The sequence below is a fragment of the Rhamphochromis longiceps genome, linkage group LG17, assembly GCF_057381845.1.
Source record: "Rhamphochromis longiceps isolate RC_006_pf linkage group LG17, R_longiceps_female_GT1.1, whole genome shotgun sequence".
Lineage (NCBI taxonomy): Eukaryota > Metazoa > Chordata > Actinopteri > Cichliformes > Cichlidae > Rhamphochromis > Rhamphochromis longiceps.
Genome location: NC_140573.1, coordinates 6,911,469 through 6,937,693, shown reverse-complemented (window position 1 = coordinate 6,937,693; position 26,225 = coordinate 6,911,469). Strand labels below are relative to the sequence as shown.

General features: G+C 39.8%; 1 protein-coding gene across 2 annotated transcripts in view; it reads right to left on the bottom strand.

The window, feature by feature from the left end:
* Positions 1–6,841: 6,841 nt before the first annotated feature.
* Positions 6,842–26,225, bottom strand: part of jak1 (Janus kinase 1) — a 32,586-nt gene continuing 13,202 nt past the window's right edge. For both annotated transcript variants that reach the window (XM_085386786.1, XM_085386787.1), the window contains exons 4-25: positions 24,404–24,554; positions 23,870–24,033; positions 23,466–23,734; positions 22,588–22,703; positions 21,958–22,140; positions 21,292–21,449; positions 20,914–21,028; positions 20,229–20,427; positions 17,467–17,576; positions 17,050–17,202; positions 16,862–16,949; positions 16,642–16,769; positions 16,359–16,497; positions 13,986–14,137; positions 13,675–13,825; positions 12,766–12,854; positions 12,204–12,396; positions 11,825–11,949; positions 11,566–11,738; positions 10,844–10,961; positions 10,283–10,393; positions 6,842–8,570 (exon numbers count right to left, since the gene is read on the bottom strand). In XM_085386786.1, the coding sequence (XP_085242912.1) occupies positions 8,430–8,570; positions 10,283–10,393; positions 10,844–10,961; positions 11,566–11,738; positions 11,825–11,949; positions 12,204–12,396; positions 12,766–12,854; positions 13,675–13,825; positions 13,986–14,137; positions 16,359–16,497; positions 16,642–16,769; positions 16,862–16,949; positions 17,050–17,202; positions 17,467–17,576; positions 20,229–20,427; positions 20,914–21,028; positions 21,292–21,449; positions 21,958–22,140; positions 22,588–22,703; positions 23,466–23,734; positions 23,870–24,033; positions 24,404–24,554 (3,226 nt within the window). In that variant the 3' untranslated portion in view covers positions 6,842–8,429. The remainder of the gene's footprint in view (positions 8,571–10,282; positions 10,394–10,843; positions 10,962–11,565; positions 11,739–11,824; positions 11,950–12,203; positions 12,397–12,765; positions 12,855–13,674; positions 13,826–13,985; positions 14,138–16,358; positions 16,498–16,641; positions 16,770–16,861; positions 16,950–17,049; positions 17,203–17,466; positions 17,577–20,228; positions 20,428–20,913; positions 21,029–21,291; positions 21,450–21,957; positions 22,141–22,587; positions 22,704–23,465; positions 23,735–23,869; positions 24,034–24,403; positions 24,555–26,225) is intronic.

The window sequence follows — 26,225 nt, the reverse complement described above, 5'->3', positions numbered from 1 at the left end:
AACATGCTTTATATACCTGCACAAACTGAAAAGTCACCAGGCAGAAATCTTGTAACTAAAGCTGGGACTCAAAACACCTCTCATGGAGCCTAATCATCATCCAAATGATTAAAGTGCCCTTATTCTGCTCATACCTCCACATTGTTGATCTTGGACTCTAGAGTAGCTTTGCATGATTCTCAGCTTACACTAGGCTTCATCCACGGACTTAAAAACTCTACCCTCCCTTCTGATTGGCCGGTTCTGGGAAACAAAAGGTGTACACGTGGAGAGCTGCGTGGCACAGAGGTGGAGGAGTAGAGCAGTTGAAACCATGTGAGCATTCTCACACCATCTGTCCCAGTACCTCCCCGTTACATACCTGTACATTTAAAAGCACATTAGATAAATTCATTATCTGCTGAGCTGTTCTCGTAGACGGCTCGTTTGTTAGAAATTAAGGAGAGTGAACCTCATTTGGCCCATGAAGTCTGTGTCAGCAGTCAAATCAGCTTTCACGAGACCCTTTCAAGCACTTCTTTTAATAGATTACTTTCCGACCTGCTGTACTGTGCTGTGCTCGGGTCTCCTGCGAATCAGCTCAAAGTGCTTCAGTAGATTTTATGGCGATGTGGTCGTCTGGACTAGTTGGCTGTGCGGCCTGTCTCAGGGCCACAGTTTGATTTGCTTCCCAGCACCGAGTGCTTTAAACTAAAATAAAATAAAGGCAGCCAGCTGGACTCCAGCTCTGCTCTTATTCTTTTTTTGTTAGGTGACAGCTCTCACCTTCACCTCTTTTAAGTTAGAAGCGCCTGTCTATGTGTGTGTTATGAGCAGGGCCTTTTGTAGATGAACAGCTGAGGCAGCAGACTTTAAAATGCACTGTTTGCTTTTCTGCTTTCCTGTCTGTCTGTCCAGTCTGGATCCTCTTACTAAAGTCAGTGACGCCTGAATTATTTTAGTGGTTTTTCATCAGTTGTGTCATCTTTTTTATCTGCGTAGTGTCGTTACTATGTACAATATTGCAGAACGTCTGAAAACTGTGGACTAAATCCATTCAATTTCATAAAGCTTGGATCTTTTAGACCTCGTTTTCTATCACAGAAGTACCTATAAACGAAGTACATGTTTATTTATTTATAAAACTTCCCAGAAAATGTTTTCAAATTCAGGAGGGAATTGTCTGAATAGTTTGGAACTCAGCCCCCAATAATCTAAGTGAAGAAATGAGATTCAGTGCAGTACCATTATTTGAATGTGCTGGTTAATTAAGACTTGGCAGTAATTCTATTCTTCTTCTCATATTTCAGGGTTAGCCATGTTAGCCGGTGTAACATTAAACAGGTGGCATTGTTGAGCTAACACACCCCGCTAGGGCTGCTCGATTATGGCAAAAATGATAATCACGATTATTTTCACTGAAATTGAGATCACGATTATTTGAGGATATTTATTTAACCCTTTAAGACCTACTATAGAACCAAGTCCACCAGAGCTTATATTATATTTTTACATGCTGTAGTGCCATTTGTGGGAGCATTTCAAGTTGCTATACATCAATACAACTGTTATAGCCCATATTTTAATAATATGTATGCATTAAGTGCATAGTAATTACATAAATTGCAAAAAAGTGCAATAAACTACAAAAAAAATTGAAAATCGCTTTTGTTTTGTTTACATATATTTCTACTTGGAGAAATTTAAGAGGTTTATCCCTCAAAACTTTAAATACAATAAAGTTGCAAAAAATAGTTTCCCACCACAGGAAATTTATTTTGAGTGTCTTCATAGTTTTATTTTGGAGATACAGCAATTTTTATATACTGCAGGAAAAACAAAAAACAATCCTATGATGCAAATTTGCAAAGAAAACAGCATGTGCATCATTTCACTGTGGGAAGTGTTACGAACAGCTGATAGGAACGGCAAAGCGTGTTTCTGGAATATTATGTTTTTGTTCCTGCAAGCGCTTTTTATGCAATTTTTGCAAAGCTATATGTGGAACGAAACCGTGACCGAGGACAAGCTGATGGCATAAGATGTAAGTACAACTCCTCCGGTTTCATATGCAAAACAAATTATTGCGCTAGCTCACACGGTTCAGGTTCTACAGGGATTTAACAATAGTTACGCAAAACGGAGCGTGCTGCTCTGACCGGCTTTAAAGGGTTAACAATGACTTTAAAAAAATAATATAAAATAGTGTGCAACACCACTGAAGTTTTTTTTTTTAAACTCTTTTCAACCAACGGCAGTCACTCTCCTCTCCAAATAACTTCTGCTTAGCTTTCCGAGCTTCCCTCGGGTCCTCTTAATCAGCGGTCTCCAACCTTTTTTGCGCCACGGACCGGTTTATGCCCGACAATATTTTCACGGACCGGCCTTTAAGGTGTCGCGGATAAATGAGGGAGGGGCTAATAATCGGCTCAGTCATTTTTAATGATCGTTGAAAGCCCAGATCGTAATCGTGATTAAAATTCGATTAATTGAGCAGCCCTACACCCCGCTATCCTTCTCTGCCCAGATCACACAGACCTTGTCCTTCCACTATTCAAGCTGTTATTCGTCAGCCACTGGGGATAAACAGAGCAAACGTCTTCTGTAAGAAGTGTTTTTAGTTATTGATTACATTTGCATCTAATAAAAGTGTGCAGAGGCCCCTTTAGACTAAGCACAGAAGTGTGAGAAAGCACAACAATGAAGATAAACATGCAAAAACACAAAGGTTACAAGAGAAATTGTTACAGTCCCAGGATCTTTAAAGGGCACTAATAAGGAGCAGTGCTACAAGGCCCATCAGGCTCACAAACTGTAAATAAAAGATGGGCCTTTGAAAAGTCGACCTGCATTTTTTAAAATCTTCATGGCCAGCAGGGGGCGACTCCTCTGGTTTAAGAAAACGATCCTACTTTTTGCTCTTGAGGTCTCACTGTCTTGTTTCAGGTCGTCTTCAGTGTGTGTATTTTAATAAAGTGTGATTCAATTTTTTTAGTGACAAGAAAAAACAGGATATGATTGCAGCTTCACTAAACTGTGAAAGCTATCCCACAAAACGGCATCCATTTTTGTTTGCTTAATATACAGTGTACAGTAGAGCTGGGCGATAGAACGATAACGATATCTATCGCGATATAACTTTTACTCGATAGAGAAATTAAGCTATCGCGATAGACCTCGCCGCTCTTGTCCTCTTTTTAAAAAAAAAAAAAAAAAAAGGTCGGCCGATCCAAATTAAGTAGCGCAGAGCCGAACCAATCACAGCCGCAGCTTCACGGCGCGTGACTTGTTACGTACAGCACAAGTGCCAAGCCGCACGTGTGTTTGTTTGGGAAGCAGCCAGCGGGTAATGGAGGAAATGAGTGTACCGACTAGAAAAATCAACCGAGCGTGACCGAAGAGAAAACAGATGATGGTTCCAATGCCGGAGAGATTGTCGAACGGAAGAGCCATAGAAGTTCCGTAGTGTGAAGGTATTTCGGCTATTTCAAGTCTGACAAAAAACAGAGTAGCTGCACTGTAAATTGTGCCGACAGCAAGTCTGGAAATACAATAAACTGGTGCATGCGTCACACTGTGCGCCACGTTATTGTTTCGGTGAAATGAATTTCTACAATACTGTTACTGTTAATTCTACTCTCTGCAGTGTTTAAATGCTTACATATACACACAGTTACTGTCCGTCCACACATACGACTCGGTTCTGCTTCTATGCCCCAGCTTTGTTTACTTTTTCCCACCGAGGCTTCTAGACTTCTGATTGGCCAACATTTCTGCACGGTTAGGAATCTAGTGCCACCTGCTGCTTTGGCATGTTCATAGCAGCGTTTTCCTTCATTTCTGCCTTTATGTGTGGACGGGATTATTTTTTAAAACGAAAACGGAAAATCTCCGTTTTCAAAAATACCCGTGTACGTGTGGACGTAGCCTCAGTCTCTGACTGGAAGCGCTAATTCGTCATTCGGCTTTTGTCAGACTAAAGTAACTGTTAAAACTGTTTGAAAAGCTAAGCTATACAACAAGGAGAGATTGAGAATTTCCTTTTAGTTCTCAGTTTATTTGATATTGACAAAAGTTAGTCAGTTTTGTCTGTTCTTCTGTAAAACAAACTAAGATTTATTTTTAGAATTAATATTTTGTTTCTAAGTGGAATTGACAATTTAGTCTGTTTCGTTTGTTCTATTTTGAAACTTAAACGCTTTAGCGGCTGCCTTTTGTGTAGTTTGCAATATTTGCCTTTATTTATCTGAAAAAGTCTCATGTTCCTTAAGTACATCTACCCTGTTGAACTTATTATGGGAAATAAATATTTAAAAACAAGCTGCTGATTATTTCACATTTTACTTGTGAGCAACGGCACATTTAAATCTTACAAATATAGTTATTTGGCTTATATCGTGATAGATATCGTTATCGCCTGAAATGAAAAAAACATATCGTGATATGAAAAAATCTCATATCGCCCAGCTCTAGTGTACAGTTGTTCCTCTTCCCTGTCTTCACCTGTCTGCGCAGGTCAAAGAGTCCATCCTGTGTGCTGGTGTCTGTTTTTGTAGCGCTTCACCTGTTTGTTTTGGGATGTCTAGATTTAGGCTTTTTCCCTTTTTTCCTCTCTCTCTGTTTTGTCCTTTGGGGCTGCTACAGAAACAGCTACACCATCCTCACTTCAAGCCCAGAGTTATTTTTATTTTTTTAGCTCTTCCTTCGCTTCTGCTTTGTTCGTGAACATCGCACATCTACCAATAGCAGATATGCATCGTTAAACTGTGTTTGCCACAGCTTCCAAACTTCCATTTGTCATCCCTTCAGTAAATACCTCCCTTGTTTCGAAGCTTTCTTAACGTTCCTGAATTTGCACATTATGAGTTGAGCCGGTGGGGTGAATTTAGCTGGCGCTGTGTACGCGCTTATGGGGCTGGAGCTCTCTAAAAATGGGCTTCTGGCAGCTAATGGGAGTAAGGAGAGACGGGCTGAAAGAAAGAGAGCGGTGGATAAACAACTCCAGCTGCCTTCAGCTACTCAGCCTGCAGGAATATCTTTTTCTTTTTTTTAGATTTTGTCTCCTTGCTCAGTGAAGTGTTTCTGTCTGCCAGACTCCTGCATGTTGCATGTACCTGTAGAGCTGTCACACACACACACATACTCATACTCCAGCACACTGGAAAATGTCTCCTCTCATTTGGTAGAGTATGAGTATTAGATGGACTCTCGAACACCATTTCCCCCCTTCGCTCTGGCACAGTTCTTCTGTTTAGAGCTGAATCTCGATGAAGACATAATAAGACATTCATATAATTAGGCGTGTTATTTTATCGCCTGTAGAGTGAATCATCCAGCCTCCTCAACAAACCCAGACAGCAGCCTTAACTGTGGACTCAGAGACGTAACTTGGACATGACTGAATACTCTGTAGCCTTCAGCCTTCAAACAGAAAGTAGAAACCGTGACACGTCTGGCAGTTTCACACAGCTGAAGATGATACACTGCAATGAATGCAGTCTGTGTCTGTGTAAACACATACACCAGGGGGTGCTGTGGTGCTGGCTCTGTTCAATTAACTTTTATTTATACAAATAGTGCTTTATATTAAGGTAAAGACCCTACAACAATCACATGACCCCATATAAGCAAGAGCTTTGGCAACAGTGGGAAGGAAAAACTCCCCTTTAACAGGAAGACTGTGAGGAAAACAGGACAAAAGGCACATTGTTAATACTTAATGATTTGTGCTAACAGTAGGATTTTTGGGGAGAATTACAGGCTTTTGGTTTCACTGTGAACCAAACCTTTGCATTCTGGAGAGTTTTTAATTTGTGCATTCAAATGCTTGGTGCAGTGTAGTAACTCAACATTTGCCTCCCATCACAACCTACAGGTCAAGATTCACTGGTGTCACTTCTCTTTTCTCTATGTTGTTAAAAAAAGAAAGAACCTGTGTTGCAATATTATAATCTTCCTCCCAACATTCACAGTACAAATAGTATTTTTAAGGCTTTCACTAATGTTGAGTTCCAGTTCCTTTTTTTTTTGTTATTGATTATTGTTATATGGGTTAGATTGATAAGATAAAGGGCAGTTTCTTTATTTTCTGTGCCTCTCTGTACCACCAGCTACATGTGACGGCCTCCTGACGATTGTACATGTGAACTAAAGGATGCTCTCCAGTCTTGTGTTGCGTGGTTGATTTTTAGACTTTAGAGCTCTGGATAAACTATGTGCAAATGCAACTTTAACAAAAAAAAAAAAAAAGAGTTGTTAATAGACATGAAAAAAGTCGGGCTGATTGTCTGAGAGCTCCGTTTCCATTAGAATAGAAAATGTTGTGTCTTGTGCAGTTTAGCTGAATTGTGATTTATTTGTTTGTAGAATTTGCACAAACACAGCCAAATCCACAATTTTCTTTCTTTCTTTCTGTTCTTGTGTAAACCGAGCTCCCTCTCAGCATCTGTGCGATGCCTCTGTACTCAATATGTATCCTGCGTATTACACAAGACCAGCGTTGATGCTGGACTTTGCAATAGTGAATGACTGCGTGTGTGTGTTGATCACAAAGCTTTGCAATACTAAAGTATTTCTGAGGGTTTTTTTCTAACACATTTTAATGGCTGTAGATGAATCTAGAATTTGCTGTTGCTTATTGCTTTGTAAACAGCTTCTGCTTTTTAAGTATGTGGAGTTTATTTTGTTTAGTTTTTTTCTGACCTGAAATATACATTAGATTTTGCAAAAATTTTATATCACACTTACATTGATATTGTTTTACTGTGAATAAGGTCTTTCTAGAGCAATCTTAGCATGCCTACTTGCAAACTGTAATGTACAGAACCAGCTGTTTTCAGAAGGTGATGATACTGAATTTGGACTGACAGACAAAACACGACACAAACATTGATTTTATTTATTTTTTCATGGTGTATTTATGGATCATTTTAAATTCCATAAGTCATACTTACATCTTTTTTTTTTGAAAAATATATATTTCTTTTCTCTTATTTAGAGCAGAAGGAATTGTCTTTTACATTCCTAAATAAAATGTGGGCTGAAGCACATCCCTCTCCTGTTGTTGTCGCCTTTATGTAGACTCTGTTTCTGGGGTTGTTATACATGACTGAGCGCAAAGTTTCTGGCTGCATATCTAAAGCCCTCTGCTCAAATGATACAACATACACATGGATAAATGCACGTATACACTGGAAAATGCACAGACGACATGAGTGTTGGAGAAATTATACTTTTTTAGCAAATTGGGGGGGGAAAAGGCATGCACACAATGTATAAAATCACCACTTTTGCTTTTGTTACATCATCTAAACTTCCTTCACAGACAATCCACAGTAGTGAGAATTGGCTCTAAAATGAGTCTATGTATTTGATATATAATATTTGTGGTTCAGACTAAAAGCCCCATAACATCAGAGAAAAGGAAAAGTATAGTTGTACTGCCCTCAAGTGCCTCTCGCAAGTATTGTACTCACAAATAACAGTCGACTGTTAAGATATAACCGATCCATCCGTTACATCGAAAGAACACAAAAAATAACAGATTTTCTGTTCTTGTGCAAACGCAGTGCTTGCATTTTTTTCAAATGGTCCACAAAATTCCCAAAAGATTTTGTTTAATTTTTTTGTTAATCAGGAAAAAAACGTAAAATTACAAGTAAGAACTGATGGTTTTTAACCGTGCAAATATTTAATCTGTAAAACAGTCACAACAGTGGGGTGGAAGGAAAAATGCTGACCGACTACTGGCTCTAATGACATGCCACTTTTCTGTGACTGCATGTGCACATCACGAACAGCAAATCCAGATGTTTATCACACATAATTCCTAGGCTCAAATCTGGCAAGTTTCTCCCAAAAAGAGGAGTCCATAAAACAAAACAGCAGTGGCACAAAACTCTGAAGCCACAGCTTGGATATCTGTGGTTATGTTCCATCTTCTTTATCCCATCCATCCATCCATCCATCCATCCACGTGAGGTTTTCTAGCGTGATTTTGCCAGCTATCCATCCCAAATAAGGCTGTGATGTAACCATTAAATGCAGGCATAAAAGAGTCCCTTCCTTGACCTTTTTAAAAAAATCTTTCCATTGTCCATCATCAAGAGTCCTGCATAATTCGAAGGTCTTTGGGCCACAAGACAGTGCAAATCGTTTATAATATTCAAGACAGCTGGAAGTAAGCGATCAGGTCATGTAGTATACAAGAGGGCTAAAATATTTTTCTAATACTCTTAATTGAAAACACAAAATCTGAATATATGTGAAATAAAAACCTTAAAAAATATAGCAGACTATGGCATGGTAGTTAAAAGTTTAAACGTGAGTATGAAGGAGCGTGACTTTACAATAAAGCTGCACAAGCAGATGCTGATCTGAAGGAGGGGCGGGGGTCAGGATCTCCATTTGCATCCAGACTGGCAAGCAAAGTCAGCTTCACTGCAAGCGCCTCAGAAAGTTGGTTGGCTGTTTTGTTGCTGCTGCTGCTGTTGGGCGAGCTGTTGAGCGGTGGTGAGCTCCTCAATCAGGCGCTTGAAGGTGATCCTCCTCTCGGGTGACTGCTCCCAGCATCTTCGCATCAGCTCATACACCTGTCAGGGAAAAAGAAACGGCAATCAAAAGAAGTTTTGTTAAAAATTAAAAATCGAACAAAACTGCAGCAGCTCTGACTCGCTACACTTTTACATCTGATGCTGTCAGGTTTCCTTGGACGGCTGCTTAAATGCCTGCAACCTCAGTGTGACCTGACAGCATGTTAAAACTCACTGAATCATTTTGATTTAACATAAAACCAAAGATTACAATTAAAATTGTTCACTATTTAGTTCTGCTTACCGTATTTCCCGGACTACAAAGCGCACCTGAATATTAGCCACACAAGCTAAAATCAGGGGAAAATCCTGTTTTGTACATACATTAGCCGCACCTGACTAAAAGCCGCAGGTGTTTCAATGTTGACTTATCATATGTAAGAGAATATGCACAAAGGGAATTGTCAGGAAAGAGATGGCTGTTTGGAGACATCACTTTTATTAATATTTTGAAAAACAAGTTATGGGTACATATTTGCACATGTAGTACATAACAGTAGCCTACAGCACACCAGAAAAATAGATTCGGACTACCTTTTAGGCTCAGGTGCAGTGACACGGCTTTAACAAGAAGAAAAGTCAGTCATTCACCATCTTTCTCTTCTTCCTACGCACTAAAACCACCAAAGTCCTCTCCTCCAGTGTCGGATACAAATAGGCTCAGGATGGCTTCGTCATCCACTCTTAGCTCCTTTCCTTCGTTGTCACTTTCAAAACCAAAGAAATCCTCGTTGTCAGTGTCAGAGTCGAACACCCTCTGAAGGGCCGTGGCGGTGTCCTCCTCTCCATCATGCAGCAGTCCAGCCCTTCAAAATCCATTGGTGATCGTGGATGCTTTCACACTTTTCCACGCTGTCAGAATCCACCGGTGGAGTTGAGCATAACTTGCTTTTCGCAAGTTTATCGCCGCTCATCATCCACGCCTCCCGCTGAACGTGTACCGCTACTTTGAAGTTTGTTTTTCGCGCTACTTCGTACGGCACTACGTTGCCTGGCGGACGGACATGTGACTAACATACCACTCTTGAACCCCGATCCTTCCGCCAGGCAACGTAGTGCCGTACAACAGCGGAACACACAAAACAAATCGTCTTACGATATGACAAAAATCATGGACAATCCATAGAAAAGCCGCACCTGACTAAAAGCCGCAGGGTTCAAAGCTTGTGCAAAAAGTAGCGGCTTATAGCCCGACAATTACGGTAAATAGGTTAGGAAAGAAATGAGTGCCCCTTTACTGAAGTATGCCATAAAAGCACAGTGAAGATACTGCTATGATTAGCAATATTTCAGGAAGTCAATCCACATCTCGTGTAAATCAGACATTTCTACAGAAACCGACATCAGCAGTTTCTGTAGAAATGTCTGAAAAAGATATCTAAAAGCAGCATCGGTGGTTAACGGTTCTTCTTTAAAGAGCGAAGTTATGAAAGAAACACAGTTTGTGAGTGAAAAACTGGTGATTGCAGTAAAAATGACTGGATTATGAGTAAGAACGTCTCAATTTTGTACTCAACAATGCACAGATGAATGTCAACTATTTAAGGTAAAAAACTCCCAATGAATGAATACAACGCATCACACATTAAGAGGCCCATATTTACCTTCTCTTGAAGCCTACTGTGGCTGTTGTTTTTCTTTCAATATGCTGTATTTGGATTTGTGTAAATAAAAACAAAAAAAGCCAAATCATTACCGCTGGTAATACTTACAGAGTCAGGACAGTCTTTAGGACACGGCAGCCTCTTTCCTTCTTGCAACACCTTCACCAATCGGATGATAGTCATCTGACCATGAGTTTTACCAATCATTTCAAGGAAGCACTGAGGGTAAGGACAAGGGGAGATTACAAAAGGAAAATACGCTACACTTTCTCTACTTTCATTTAGATGTGGGCCATAGAAATACAACTTTAGTCATAGCAGTGTTGAACGTGCACACTCTGTGTTGCAGGTTAAATGGCTTTTATTTTCTAGCTTCCATAATTCTTCAGTCTTTCTAATCTGTGCAGGTTTATTAGTTAGTGCTTCTGGTAGCAGCAAAAAGCCTGATGTAAAAAGATGTTAATGATAAAATGAGCTCTTAGCACTGGCTCGAGCTACTTTGGAAAGCTCACAGTGGAGTCTATCATCTGCCACTCTGGCCAAAGACCAACACCATCTGCTACATACAAATATGTGTGTGCCGTTTACTTTACACGACTGGCACAGTATGTGTACTTAATGCAGAGTCGCAGATAGGAAATATTAGTAATGAAAGTGCTGCACACTTACATTCATCGGGCTCTTGGCAGAGTCGCAGTAAGTGAGGAGTTCATACATCGTCACCCCAAAGGACCAAACATCTGAAGCGAGGTAAAACTTACAGAGAGTCAGACACTCGGGAGCATACCTGAAACACAAAAAGCATAAAGGCTCAGTCACTGTGACAGTTCCTTCTTCATCCTTCCACTATACTGAGAGGTTACTGAGCAACATATAGTGTCCTCAACTGTATGTTAACAGCAGAGCTAAATCTAACACTTGTGTCGCTGTGGGACCGTCACAAGGTTACGAAACCTGAGAGGCGCAGACCCGGCCCAAACAGCACCTAAGCATGGCTTGTGCCAACGGATGTGACGTCACTTTTGGTGACGTGTGTGCGAGTTGGACAACAGTAATAGTTCACCACTATTAAACAGTTTTCTTGTTATTTGTTATCTTATTTAAAAAATAATAATTAAAGCTGCTTTAGAGATTAATGTCCTCATAGAATAAAACAACTCGGACTGACATAGTGTGCATTTTTCTGTCATTTTAGTGCAAACACATCCTTGAGGCTTAATTATCTGCCAGCTGACACCAGAGTCAATATATTGCTAGAAAGAAGAGCCCATATGCGCCTTTTTTATATTAATCCTATCAATCCATTTCATTTACCATCTGACACCCCGCCCCCACCACACACACACACACAGGTTTTCAGCTATTATCTCTTTGTTGTCCTCTTGACTTACCAGAAAACAGGGCTGTCATTCTCGTCCTTGACTGTGTAATAACCTTCGTTATCTTTGATGCTCTTCGTGAGGCCAAAGTCACCAATCTTCACAGTCGTCTCGTTCTCCATCAGCACGTTTCGGGCAGCCAGGTCACGGTGGATGTAATTTTGAGATCCCAAATAGTCCATTCCCTAAAATGAATTAAACACAGTGTCATGTTTCATCAGGTTCAGAGTGACCAAAAGGAATTGAAGGAACTGAAGAGAAGGTGCATTACCTTGCATATCTGCACAGAGTAGCTGAGCAAGGTGGGGATGCTGATCCTGGCTCTGTTTCTGGGCAGATACTCCTTCAAGCTGCCCAGTGGAAGATACTCCATGATCAGCTTAATAGCCTGACCACCTATAGATTCATAAAAACATGCAGTCAGACTTTGTGTATACATGATATTATGTTTGAAACACTTGTTGCTGGTCTGAAGGTTTACTCCAGAATCTATTTATGGTCTTCAACAACAAGTATGTCCTCGCTCAATTTATAGAGTCAAACTAAAAGTTAATTTCTAATATTCGGTTATGTCAGTTTCTCTCTCAAAAACTAACTTTAAAAACACATTCAAAATCTTCAATATCATCATCATGCAGTGGACAGAATACCTTCTTCTTGGGAAATGCCCTTATATTTGACTATGTTTTCATGGTAGAGATCCTTCAGGATGTCGATCTCTCTGGAGAGGTTGTTGCTCTGCTCTTCTCGGTTCTCGGGCTTCAGCGACTTCACAGCCACCATCTCGCCCGTTCGGTCCCCCCTAGGGTCGTAGCGGCATAGCTCCACCTTACCAAAGTGACCCTGCACGAGAAACATGAAACAAATTTTAAGTACTGAACAGCAGACAAACAACTACATGGGAAACTTCATCCATTGGCTCGTTTAGTTCATCTAGTTCTGTTATGCTCAGATCACAGGGAAGCTCTGAAGGTCCTAGGGATAGATGGAGGCAGATGACCTGCTGTGGTGACCCCTAAAAAGAGGGGCCACTGCAATATATATATTTATATATACCTGTAAGCTTACACCCACTGGACCAAATAGACTTATATTTAATAAAGCCATTTTTCATGTCTGGTGCCAAGTTTTTTGTGCGTCAGTCTAATTACTAACAAAATGAATCCTATGATTGGCTCAACACGAATGAAGCTAGACACAGCAGCACTGTACCTCTCCCAGATCTCTGATCTTCCTGAGAAATCTCTTTTCAAACATGGTGGGGTCAACATCTGGTGTTGGCTGGGGTTTGATAGAAGGGTCTGAAAGAACAAAAAGAGGCAAATTCATTAGGCACACTGAGTACAGCACGTCTCTCCCACAGCACATGCACGCTTGTGTCATAGGAAGTCCATTGTGGTCGACAGTGTCGAGTGTCGACGTTTTCACTAGAACTCTGTGTGGTTATGTAATTACCTGTTTACTCATGTTTCCACAGAAATGGCTACTTCTGGCAGGACAATACATCACTCAGGCAAAACTTTTTACGTGTCATCATTTTGAATATTTACCTAATTCTAACAAAAAATTCAAACAAACAAACAATACTCACAAACAGTGAGAATTATAGTAGCTTGAAATATTTTTGTCCCTTAGGGTTTCATTATATGATAAAACTGGCTTGAGTAAAATGGGTTGCAGTACCCAATTCTAACCAGCAGGTGGAAGAAGAGAGTATAATATCCTGCCATGGGGCCCATTTGAGGGGCTGATCTCTGACAATGCACCCAGTGAACTTCCTCAAGAACCTCTGAGTAGTGTAAACAAGTCTGTTCACAGCCTGCTACTCCATGAGATAGAAAGCATGCTTCACATTCAGGTACCATGCCGATATTTAAAAAACAAAACAAACAAAAAAAGATCACAATGTTTTAACTTGTACTTCACTTGTTTTGTAGTCTTATGCAGTGTTATTGGCTTAAATTAAACATTTTTCAACTCTGAGCATCTAGAACGAATAAAAGCTGGACACAGCAGCAATACGATGACTGAAATCTAATGCTGCTCAGGTTTCATATGTGCAGCCTCTTTATTAAGTGTAAAAACTGGTTTTATATGACGTACAGACATACTCGGACATACTTTTTTCTATGAGCTGATCCATCTCTCTGACAATAGCCCTGAAGAAAGGTCTCTTCTTGGGGTCATAGTTCATGCAGTGGGTCATGAGTTCAGCTAGCTCTGTGCAGTCCGGGGTGGCCAGTTGGCACTCTGTTTCATAAAATCTCTCCTTCTGCTCAGAACAGACATGAAAACACGTATGAACAAGGTGCTGCATGAAAACTGACCAGTCGATACGGATGGACAGAGATGGTTAAAAAAAAAAAAAAAAACAGAAAGAAACCGAGGGACACTTGGTTGGATGATCATCAGTGCTTGTGTGTGCTCTTTACCTCTGTAAGCTTCTTGTCTTTGAGGGGAACCTCGCCATCATAGCAGATCTCCCACAGAGTAGTACCAAATCCCCATTTGTCAGCTGCGACACCCAGTGACGAGGCATTCCTCACACACTCTGGAGCAATCCACGGGATACGATGCACACACTCTGCACAAAGTGGACACAAACAAACTCCACTTTGTTTAAAAGTTGCACTTGCAGTTTCAAGTTTCATGAAGTAAAAGCAAAAAAGAAACCGTGAACAACATGTTTTTACTTAATTATCAAATCATGTTATCATCCTCAGGCTCTAACGTCACCAGTTTGTTCTTGATAAACGGCTAAAACCCCCAAAACATATGCATGTGTGTGTGAGTGTGTATATGTGTGTGTGTGTGTGTGTGGACTTTTCACACTGTAAAAGACATCTTAGGGCAGGTTATGCGTCTACACACTCACGATGCCCCAATTTCAAAGAAAAATAATTAATTACAGTCTAGCTCTGACAAGCGAGCTGGCAGGTAGCCGACACAAAATGTTAAATTGCTGCTTGAAGTAAATTTAAAAAAAAGGCTTTGTATTGGCCGGCTCAGCTTTGACTGGAAGACGGGCTAAATGATTGGCTGACCTCCACTAGATAGATAGATGAGCAGTGTAAGTACTAAGAGGTCAAGAAGGAAAGAAACGGCGGGGGAGCCGAACAGATATCTGAGCGGGAAATTACATAATTGGGGGGGGGGGACAATGGATTAGAGGGTTTTGAGCAAAGTGATCTGAAATTGCTGGGAAGCACTGAAGACTGCTCCCAGTGGGTTTCTGAGCACTTTATCCATTATGTTCAATCAAATCCATGTACAAGAACATCGATGTCTAACTGGAAAACCAGTTGATCAGTAAAGTGATGGAGACATGGGGAAAAAAACGGTAAAGTTCCGGGAACAAATGGTGAGGGAGGAGCCTTCCCAGGAGAATATGGCAGTGGGCATTTGTGCAGAAACAGTTCTAACTGTTCTGTGGTTTATACAAGCGCACTGGGTCATCACACAACTTATAACTCTTGCAGAAAAGCAGAAACATAAGCCATTTGAAAGTAGACATATCCTAGTTGCGCTGTCTTCTCTGATCCAATACCTAGCCTTAAATTATGGTCAACTACCTGTGCTTCATCAGAAATATGTTCATTTTGTATCTTTTCTATGTTGAGTGGAAAGAAAATGAGGGCACGACAGAAGCAAAAAGAGAGAAAGCTAACAGTAGTCACCCCACATTTAAGTGAAAATTGTTTATCAGATAAAGTGTCACTCAAGCAAGCCAACATTGATGTGTTGTCGTTTTCATAAACTTTGTGTCCTGGTTTGTTTTTAAACTGGTTTCAATGCCAAATTAAACATCATCTAATTATGTTTGCAGTTTTAATCCTGATTATTTTGGCTTAAACATACAGTTTGTAGTAACAAGACTAACAGTAAGAAGACGGTCTGACATCAGTGTCGTGCGGAAAAACACGTTGTCATGAATGGAAAAAGTAAATATGATAATGGATGAGGATGAGGAGGGTCTAAGGTAATTACTTAGAGCAAGATGGCCCAGAGCCAGCTTCCTAGTGCCTGTATTTAGCACAGAGCCTCGCCCTCTTGTGTCAACTTCCTTACTGCTTGTGATTCCACCCACTTGGCCACGACTGGAGGCTTTGTCCCCACAGCGAGCAAAGATTGTATCCATCTTGATGCACGCTCAATCATCCACGTAAGGAAATACCAGAAAGTTGATTTTGTGGGAGAAACGTTTCGTAACTCACCTCAGTGATTTCCTCAGCCTCAGCTGACTGCAGATTTCCCCAAGCTCATAAGTACTACATTTGCAGAATGACCGAAAGTAACACCCCCGACGTGAGGCCAGTTTCATGATCATTAATATGCAAACTGTCCTGACCACTGATCAAAGGTCATGACTAACATTCACAGAGAGTTGGGGAATGGCCACAACCACAGCATTGTAAGATGGCCCCCTCCACAGATCAGAGATGGCCATTTCCTTCTGTGTTGTGCTTAGCCAGAGATTGTTTGATTTCCCCATCATTGGCTCTTAGCAGCATGCACTATACTGCTATACTATTGTATTACTATATTAGTCACCTGGATGAGAGGCTGAGTGAAATGTTTCTCGGACTGAAAATGCTACATAAACAACTTTTAAGAAAGATACTACACATCCTTTTTCTTTATAGATTGCACAATGACTTTCTGACACTCATCCACTGGTTTTACTTTCAGTTACAGCTGACTAGAAAAGTGGAAGTTACTGTGAAATTTTCCATGGCAGCTATTCTGTAACCATTTAAGTTTCATTTTTAGTAATCCAAACTGAGCCTGTCTGTATGTGGACTTACCCTCTCTAGTGAGCACTGTGATTGGTATTCCTGGGTCGCTGAGCTTAATGAATGGCCCTCCTTCATCATTACCGAGTCCGTCTCTGGCCAGCAGTATGTTCTTAGCACACACAAAGCCATGGACCAGCTTTTTGTCCTCCTACAACAAACACGGGACAGAACACATTTTCGTCCATAATCAAGAGGATACGCTTTCACATTTAATAAAAGACGCTAATATTGACATTAATCCATGGCTAAAAACAAGTTTTCATGGACTGTGTCTTTTGTTCTCCTCTCTTACCAAGTAACTGAGGGCTGATGCCAACTGCAAGGCCACCTGGAACTTCCACGATGTGCTGAGTGGAGTCTGTTGTCTCCTCATAAACACATCCAGTGGTCCCAGCTGGACAAACTCCTCCACCATGATATCTTATGGTACACAAAGAGAAAGGTGTCAAAAACCTTAGCCACAGGAATAAGAACCTCATTAGACAACCACACCGCTTCTAATATGCACTTACTCTCCTGGTGGTGGACACACACTCCATAGAGCAGCACAATATGTTTATGGGACACTTGTTGCATCTTACTGGCCGTTTCAAAAAAAGCCTTTCAACAGAAAGACAAACATTTCAGTATGGTTAGATGTTACAGGATAGATACAATTTGATGGAATTTTCTGGGATGTTCCACATCTTTAGGAGCTCACCATGGAGATGTCCCTGTGTCCAGAACCCAGCACCTTTAGGACCACCTTGACTTCCTGGAAGGATGTATATCCTGCATCATCCTCCTCCTCACCCTTCACCTTCAGAGTGCCCGAGTAAATGTTGGTTTTTGTACCTATACCCAGGTGCTCCTCCTGGTTGACACAACAGAGAACCCAAAAGATTATAGTGTAAAGTATTAAAGCAAAAGTATACCTCCTACAAGAAAGGTTTTTGCAGCATTTTATTACAGGTTTTTCAAAAACATCGTAACTCTCATTTCCACATACAAAAAAAACAGAGCCCGGACTATAAAATGCGACGGAAAGCATTTAAAATAATGTAAAAAAGTGTAATTCTTTGATTTATTTAAAGAATAAACAAAAAAAGGAAACTAACACAGAAGAGAGAAGGAGTACCTGTTCAATGTCCTCTTTGAGAATGCGTGGGAAGCTGACTTGATTGCCTGGCATGTGTCTCTTAGGGGCTGTTGCTCTGTTTTTGGTGGCCACGAGGAGATTTGAAATCTCTGTAACATAAAGAAAACAGATTTGATTGTAAGCATTACATATTAAAAAGATATACTTTAGATTCTTATTTTTGCGAACAACTGTGTGCCCTCATATAAAAATGGCCTGTCTGTCTGTTCTGTATTTATCATTTTAAATTCTGTTTAGAAAACTTTAAATCTACCTCTGTAGATGCTTTAATATATTTAATATATTACATATTATTGATATTTAATAAGATAAAACTACCATGCCTTTATTATCAAAATATACAAATATCCAATAACATTAAAAGTATAAGCAAGAATGATTTTTACAGTGAAGTATTGTATTTTACAAATGTACAGATGATCATATAGGCCCTGGCGTTCTGAATGAAAGAAGAACCGTGTTTAAATGTGGTAAAACGGGCATTCAAGAATTACGTCAATGTGGCAATGACGTGAACAGATATTCGTATTCGGCTACCATACTGATTCAGTTTATTTTTTGTGTATACAGAGACATGTGGGAGGAACAAGTGAAGATGTATCTTTGTGCCTGTTACCTATATGCATGTGTGTTTGTGGGTGTCTACTGCTGTGACAAAACCAACGCACTGTGGTTTAAGGGGGAAGAAAAAACCCAGCATCTGTGCTCCATCATTTCGGAGAGCATCTCGAGCACTATTCTGTAACATGCAATCTGGGTTTCATGCTAAAAGCCAAACACAGCCTGCACCCACATGTCCCATCAGATATTTTATATACTCCTCTAAAACCTCGCCTTAATCTAGATACTTACAAAGCAACACATACTCACCCACTCTTAAACCCTGCAGCATTTTTCACAATTTATCTTACTGTCAGAACAGATAAACAAAAACCTGCATAGAGCCAAAATAACAATAAATAAGTCAACTGCATGCTGTTCCCAGGAAGTGAGCATATAAGGGTGTTATTGTGGTAGACAGAGCGTTGTGTAACACCTTATAAATATTTTAGCAGAGACAACACAGCACTTCTGTCTATTGTCTTCCTCTAAAGCTCATCCCGACCAAAGACTAACCGAAAGCAGCCAGCATTTAGATGACTGTCTGAACCACAACACCCTGAACAAACACAAGCAGCCCAACACATCCATGCATAAATGGCTCTACCTTTCCCTGAGTGAAGTAAACACAAGAGCACTAGATTGGCTCCGGAAACCCACATTTACAACTCTCTTCCTCTCTGACACCATTTTACAGAGACAAACACACACACACCTGACCAGACCTGCTTCCCTTCACTCTCAGTGAGTCACCTAAACTTCAACAGCAATCCACAACTTAGAGTCTGCACAAAGTGCAAAACTGTCTTTTGATGTAAAAAAAAATATACTGTTGGGATTCACTATAAAGCTGCAATGACAAATTTCAAATTAAAGTAATTAAGTAATTAAGTATTTCTATTTAAAGAGTAGTCCATGAAGAACGTGTCAGAAAGCACCAAAGCCACTGCTCATTGTTCCTCAGCAGTGCACACTCACAGAGCTCTGAAACATCCGAAACCAATTTTCAAGCTAAGCCATTATTATGACTTAGAATGAGCTAGAATTACGTCTCAATCTTACAATGATTTGTTGCCCAAAAGGTGGCTGTGAGTCACCCATGAAAAAAAAAAAAAAAAAGGGAAATGCACGTTGAATTATTGATATAACTCGGGCAGGACCTCCTTGGATGAGGGTGTCTAGTGATAATGGCCGAAACCCCCAATGAATCCAAGGTCCACTGCTGATTATGTGTCCCACAATTTTTATATTGTATTCTAGATCAGATTACTAATCCCGAAACATAACCAAGTAAGGTAAAAAGAAACTTAAAAATGCCAGAATAGCTTGTGATAAAAGACTGAAACACCCTGTGAAGTTGAGGCACACAACGATGTGTCCCACTGGTAAAGTTTCCGGGCTGCCATTCCTCAAGACTGCTCAGTGTTCTTCTTCACATCCTGAGTCAGCTTAATCTAGAGACCAGCTGCAATAATCACCAATCGTACATGCAGTCTCCATAAATTTCAAACATTCTGACATTGTTTTTGTGTTTTCACCAGCTTCTCTTAAGGTCTAATTAAGTTTTTGACCTGCTAATTTGCACCAATCTTGGCAAAACAGACTGATCGTTACTCATGTCTGTGCTCATATTTTTGTCTATTGTCAGTAGATGACACGCAGTTTTTATAATTGCAGTATCATGCCAATATATCCTGAAAACAAATATAAATCTAGCTTTATATCCCACTGAAAAAGAATGACTTGTTTCCCTGAGCTTTATAGGTCGAAAATCTGTTGTATGTCTGATCCTACCCAGTATTAAAGTTGGAGTTTGCCTTTTATGATGATGATGATGGAGAAAAGAACACACTGCATAGGCTTAACTGTGCCACATGTTTTACATGTACAATATGTATGAAAAAACCTGCTGTGAACCAGTGAAATTACTTTATTGTGTCATTAATTCAACACTGTTAAAATTACCATATGCAGTAAGACTGTGCATTAAAAATAGTCAATTTACGGATGTAAAATGCAGAGTTCCTATTCGTGTGTTTGTGTTATTATTCTTGTCTTGAAAATAATAATGTAAATTTGCAATGCTGTGAGCTTGTCTTCATTTACTGTGAATGCCATTGTTTATTTTTCATTAAGCTTACCTCTTGGCTGTGGGGGGCAGCAGCGGACCAACTGGAACTGAAGGTTGTCGCTACGCAGATTCTGGCCCTCCAGGTGCTCAAGCAGCTCCTTGAGAGTGGATTGTGATGTATCTGTGCCGTGTAGAGTGAAGGAACTGGGGGTAACCTCAATCTGGAAGTTCTTGTATTGGCGCACAGGACGAGACTCCCTCAAGTCAATCTGGATGAACAATAAACAATTTTTTCATTTTAAACAAGTAGTTCTTTTATCAACAATCAACAATTAAAAGACCCTCTATGAGCAAGCATTTGGTGACAGTGGGAAGGAAAAACTCCCTTTTAAAAGGAGAAGACCTCAGCCAGAACTAGGAGCAGGGAGGACAGCCATCTGCTGCAACCGCATGAGATTGAGAGAAAAGAGAAGAAAGCAGAGAGAAAAAACCCCGACAAACTATGGAAAAGGGCGCCAGAATTTAACAATCGCTAATTCTTCAGCTTTCAATTATTTTTCCTAAGCTTTTGAATGGCAAACAGGCTTGTAGAAATTTAACAGAGACCAACAAAGATGGCTGTGTGCTTGAATACATTTGAGGTCTACAGTGGTCCCCTCAACCCAAAATTGCTGTTCTCATTTAAAAATTAGTAAATAAAATTTAGGTAAGTAGTGTTTTGTGAATTTGTCAGTTAATCAGTAGATCTATAGTACCTCACTGCAAACCACAGTGATGATGATGTACTGGTATTCAGTACAGCTCCAGCGCAGGATGTAGGCGCCCTCCTCATTGCCCTCCTGGCGCAGTTTTTGGACGGCGTACTCCGTACTGCAAAAAGAAAAACAACGAGACATTTGATTTAACTGACCTGACCGGAGACAGCTGTTCAATCAAGATATCCCAGAAATATTAAGCTACAAGGAAAATTTGATGGAGGTTCTTATAGGAGCTTCTACTTTGACATTTTTCAGCCTGCGATGTGACTTAATCACCTTGTCCAGTAACATGACATGCAACAAATGATGAATTTGTTTGATAAAACTGCATGTGGCACATTCTCATCCTCCTCAAATAAAATTGCCAGTACAAACCTGATGGGTCCGTGGCAACCATTGGTGATGTTGTGTACCACTGAAGCCGGAGCCACCTCCTTGCACAGGTAGTGATGGGCATCCACAGTCAGCCTGAAGTACCCGTCCACAAGGGCTGCAAAGGACAGAGCCTCTGCCCTTGTATCCAACAGCAGCTCCTGAAAAGTGCAGAGACATCCAAAGAGTGATGAAGGAAAGCAGGAAGGGAAGAAGTAATCAAAGTAGCAGCTATTACAAACACTCCACAGCACTCTCGAGCCCATTCTCGAGAATGACAAACTCAAATTTAATTTCACAATTAAGTATGATAAAATAATTTGTCATGGCTAATAAAATGTAGCGAGGCGCCATCTTTGATTTGGCAGGTGAAAAAAACAATACAAAAACAAAAACACAACCAATGTAGAGAATGCAAGAAACAAGCTACAGGGCTTCTCAACAATGAATCCTTATACAATTCTTATTTAAGATATTATTAATAACACTTTAATTGCAATTTCTGGTTTTACTTATAAATGAAAAGTTTTAAAATTTTAAGTACGCATTTGAGCAAACACTAAAGGAAAAACACACACACACACACACACACACACACACACACACACACACACACACACACACACACACACACACACACACACACACACACACACACACTAGTCTCACCATCTTCTTGTTGTCCTGTTTATAGATGGTGACCATCGCCTCTTTGATGACAGTATGCGTGATCTCATGGAAGTCACAGAAGACCACCCAGCCTTCGTTTGCATCTTTCTTTTTGTCAGTCTTCTGTTTTGCATCATGTTTGTTCTTCTTTGACTTTCCTTTTTCTCTACAGGCCACAGACGACTGTTTACAAAGCAAACAAAGCAAACACACGGATATAATTTTTTCTTAGCCAATCTGAAAATGCTGCATCACCTTTTCAAAGTCTCAATGACATTCTGTAACAGATCTCAGTGCATCAGAGATGTATCGAGTGATTAAGCGATGTTAAAATAAAATGTTTTACTAAAATACTTTAAATATTACAATGTTTAACATTTAATATTTCTATTAAAGCCACTGATTACATTTATCAATTTTGCACACATTTCCTAACTTACTGAAGTTTGTATGAACTTGTTAACACCCACCAGTAAGTTAAGTTTTCCTCATTTGTTTATAAATTAAGGCCAGATTAAATGGGTGTGCCGTCTCTGGGATTCTCAAATAACAGGTTAGAGATCTGTCCACTACTTGTTTGCTACTCAATTTACCATTGTGAAACTAAAGGCCCTTGAGGTTTTTACTCACTGTAGTGGGTTTCGTCCTCCAGGAAATACCAGTGGTGCCGGTAACCAGGACCTGCATGTCACGGCTTGCCTCCATGTTCTGACTCTGAGCGTGTCCTAGACTCTGATTATAATATCCTGGAAACAGGTAAACATAGCAAACGTATATTGTAGTAGTTGCATAGAAACATAACATTTTACACAAAGATTGTTTACAAAATAATCTGTTATTAACTATGGTGACTTTATGTTTATTAAAAGGGAAAAACAAACAAACAAACTCAGATCCCCAGATTACTTTCAGTAATCAGCCCTATAGTGTTTGTAATCTTCACATGTTATTTAGAAAAGTACGGGGTGTGGTCTACTAAGTAATAAGTGGGTTAATGTTACAATGTGTAAACATCCTCTTTCACTTTTGTTTTTTAGCCATTGCAAAAGTTCTCACTGTGTCTTGGGTATATTTGGATGTCAACAAGGTGCAAACCTTTTTTTCCTCTCTCTCTTGCAGATCTGCTAGTGGGACACCACAGGGAGCCTACATGTAAACATACCAAACCACTGCCAACTATAGATCAATGCAGCTAATTAAACTACTGTCAGAGGACAGTAAAGACAAGCCGTTATCTCAGTTTTGTGGTAGAGTAGCAATTACAGTTTTCCTCATTATATGTATTATTCCCTGACTGGTCTCAAACTCTAACAGGGATTAACTCAGTAACTGTTTGAATCTTTCGTTACTCAAAATCTTCTGAAAAATTTGGGTCATGCTGGAAGTCAAAAAATAATATGCCAGGGTGCTTTTTTCTACAACCTGAGCTGTTGTATGTCACAAATCTGGAACACTCCCTGGGAAACTAAAATCATGATTAGCACCTTCTCACCACTCCAGTTACTTACCGTAGTAACTTCCATTGCAGAAGTCTCCCTCCTGAATTACACTAAGTGAAGAAGGCTCAAAAACCTCGCTGCCCATGCTGCTGACCAGACCCTCCAACGTGGCCAGGTACTTGATCTTCAGGTCATATGTCGTGATGTTGCTGTCCTTTACTGTGCGACTGTTGAATTCAGTGAGGAATTTCTTGAACACGTTGTTGATGCGGATCCGTGTCAGAATGTTACGCTGCTTAATGTTGCGGTTCAGCGAATCTGGGATGAAACGTTTGTAGCTGGGAAATGGGGAGAGGAGGGGATCAAGACAGAATGCATAAACATTTTTGTCAATACAATAAAACACTGTGCTGCTGTCTGTATTTTAGTAGTAGGTGTCGTTTTTTTTGGCAATAATCAAAAAGCTGTGTTACCTGATTTCATGGGAAGCAGTGGACAGAGGCATTTTCTCGTTCATGGCGTAGTGAGTGATTGCAAGCACAGCCATGCCCAAACACTCGTTTTCTATCTCATGTTGCTCTGCCTCTGACTGGGGGCTCCTGAGTGGAACTACGCCAGTCTGAAAGTCATTTTGGCTCTGTGCAACAAATATACATTTATCCTTAGCAGATAATCAGACAAACAGCAAACACATCTGATCATAACAGAACTCTAATGGAAAACTGATTGTACACACTGTAAAAAAACAAAAAAAAAACATGAGTACCAGCTGATGTTGTTTTAAAATGAGCTTTCATTGATAATGTGTTTTCATGGGATTTTAAAGTAAAACTAAGAAGAAAATAACACACCAAAAACATTCAAATGTTAAGTTGAGTCAAAGTGGATCTTTCTGTGATCTGAGATATTATATTCTTGATACATGCAACAATAAATGGGTAAAAGCTTGTGTATACAAAAACCAGTATAATAATTCAGGGTCTAAACTAAACCTTGCAAGCACAAACCTGAGTAAACAGGTAAGTCAAGGAGTCAGCATCCAGTAACGGTGTTCCCTCTGGTATTTTCTGTGGGCTGTTTCCTTTGAGTTTACTGATGCAGTGCCTCCAGACATACGGCTCTCCTTCAATGGAGCTATGCCAGTTTCTGAAATAAAACCTGACAGCAGAGAGATAGAGGACTGGTTAACAGCACAGCATAAATACACATGAGGGAATTTATGGCTTTGGTTTCTTCGTTTTTCTTTTTATGTGGGTCTGCATCACATTACTGATGATGAGTGATTGAAATGTAAAACTGTCCATGCTGACTTTTACTCTGTTACTCTTTTAATCTGTCATCTCCATTTGACTTTCCAGTTAGCGTTTCAGTGCTGGGCAGTGACACCACCATCTCAGGTTTGAGGTTTTGGTTTTTTGGTTGTTGTTTTTTTCTTTTACTTTTTGACCCGTTTTCCTGTTTTCTCTGAAACGAAGCAATTTTAAAGCTAGCCTGTGCTTTACAGAGGAAATACGTGTACACCATGTATCTGTCTACATCCTTCAAAGAACAACAATAGACAAAGGGCAATGCACAAAACAGTAGTAACCTAAATCAAAGCAACACTGAAAAATTAATGAAAAGAAGAGTAAGAAGTAATAAAACAAATAATGAGGGCTCAATAAAAGGTCATGAATTTAATAAAACCTGATAAAACTGATATATTAATACTGTCAAATATGCCATCCGATATTCTCTAATATTACAACTTTTTAAAAAAAAATATCTGCATCTACGCTCTGTTTTGCTACTTTCTGACCTTATATAAATCTATCCTGATGGTATTTTTATCTTTGTGTGTGCTTTGTTTAGACCATGTTCATATCATGATATGATCATAATAACTCACTTGTTTTTAGGTGGCTGCACTTTGATACAAGAAGCTCATACACAAAATATGCACCACAGTTAGGCTCTATGTACACTTGATTTTCCCTCTACTAGCTATTGTCAAAACAGAGCACAGATAAAGAGGAAGTGTAACTGACACCACAGTGGGTTTTTTTCCTCTTTGCATGACATGCTACTCAAGTTGTGAGTAGCACAGTACAGTGGGGTAGTAGAGTCAAGTACAAATATGGCATTATTTTACTGGTTTTAAAAAACTGGCAAAATAAACTCTTCACTGAAGTATTCTTCACTGGGTCGAGTCTGTTGCAATACTTTGCCATTATCACGCGAAATGGTAGAACAAACTGCTTTCTGTTCCTATTTTTAGTTCCCTTTATAGCTGTTGTAAGACTATATTATTTTATGAGCAGCAAAACAACTCCCTCACTCACCTTGACCTTCAGCTGAGTCCTGTGTTGGCTTTCCTTTCTCTTTTTTTAAATAAGGTCTAACAAATGTTTCATTTCAATTTGGGGTTCAAAACACGCCACAGTAACAACAAATTCTCGCTGCAAAAACTAAAGCTGTAATCCAGAAATGACCAAACTCCCCAATCAATCACAAATATATCATTTGGTCCAGACATTTTTATTCTATTCTATTATTGTGAAATATCTTATCCTATCGTCTTACTTAAAGAGCACTCGTATTTATGAAAAAATGTCTGATGCTGACAAGTTTTTGTTTTAAATCAGAGCACACAGAATGGCTTACAAGTACAGAAAAAACCATATAAGGAAGCAATTCTGCCCTATCCAGAAGTCTGAATTCTTAGCTTGTGCTAAACAAAAGTGAAACAAAATAATTTAGTCTTAATAGTGTCTTTGGGTTTTTGGGACATGGTTGCTTTAATACAGTTTGAACCACTGCTCTATCCCAACAAGCGAGGAGAGATTCCAT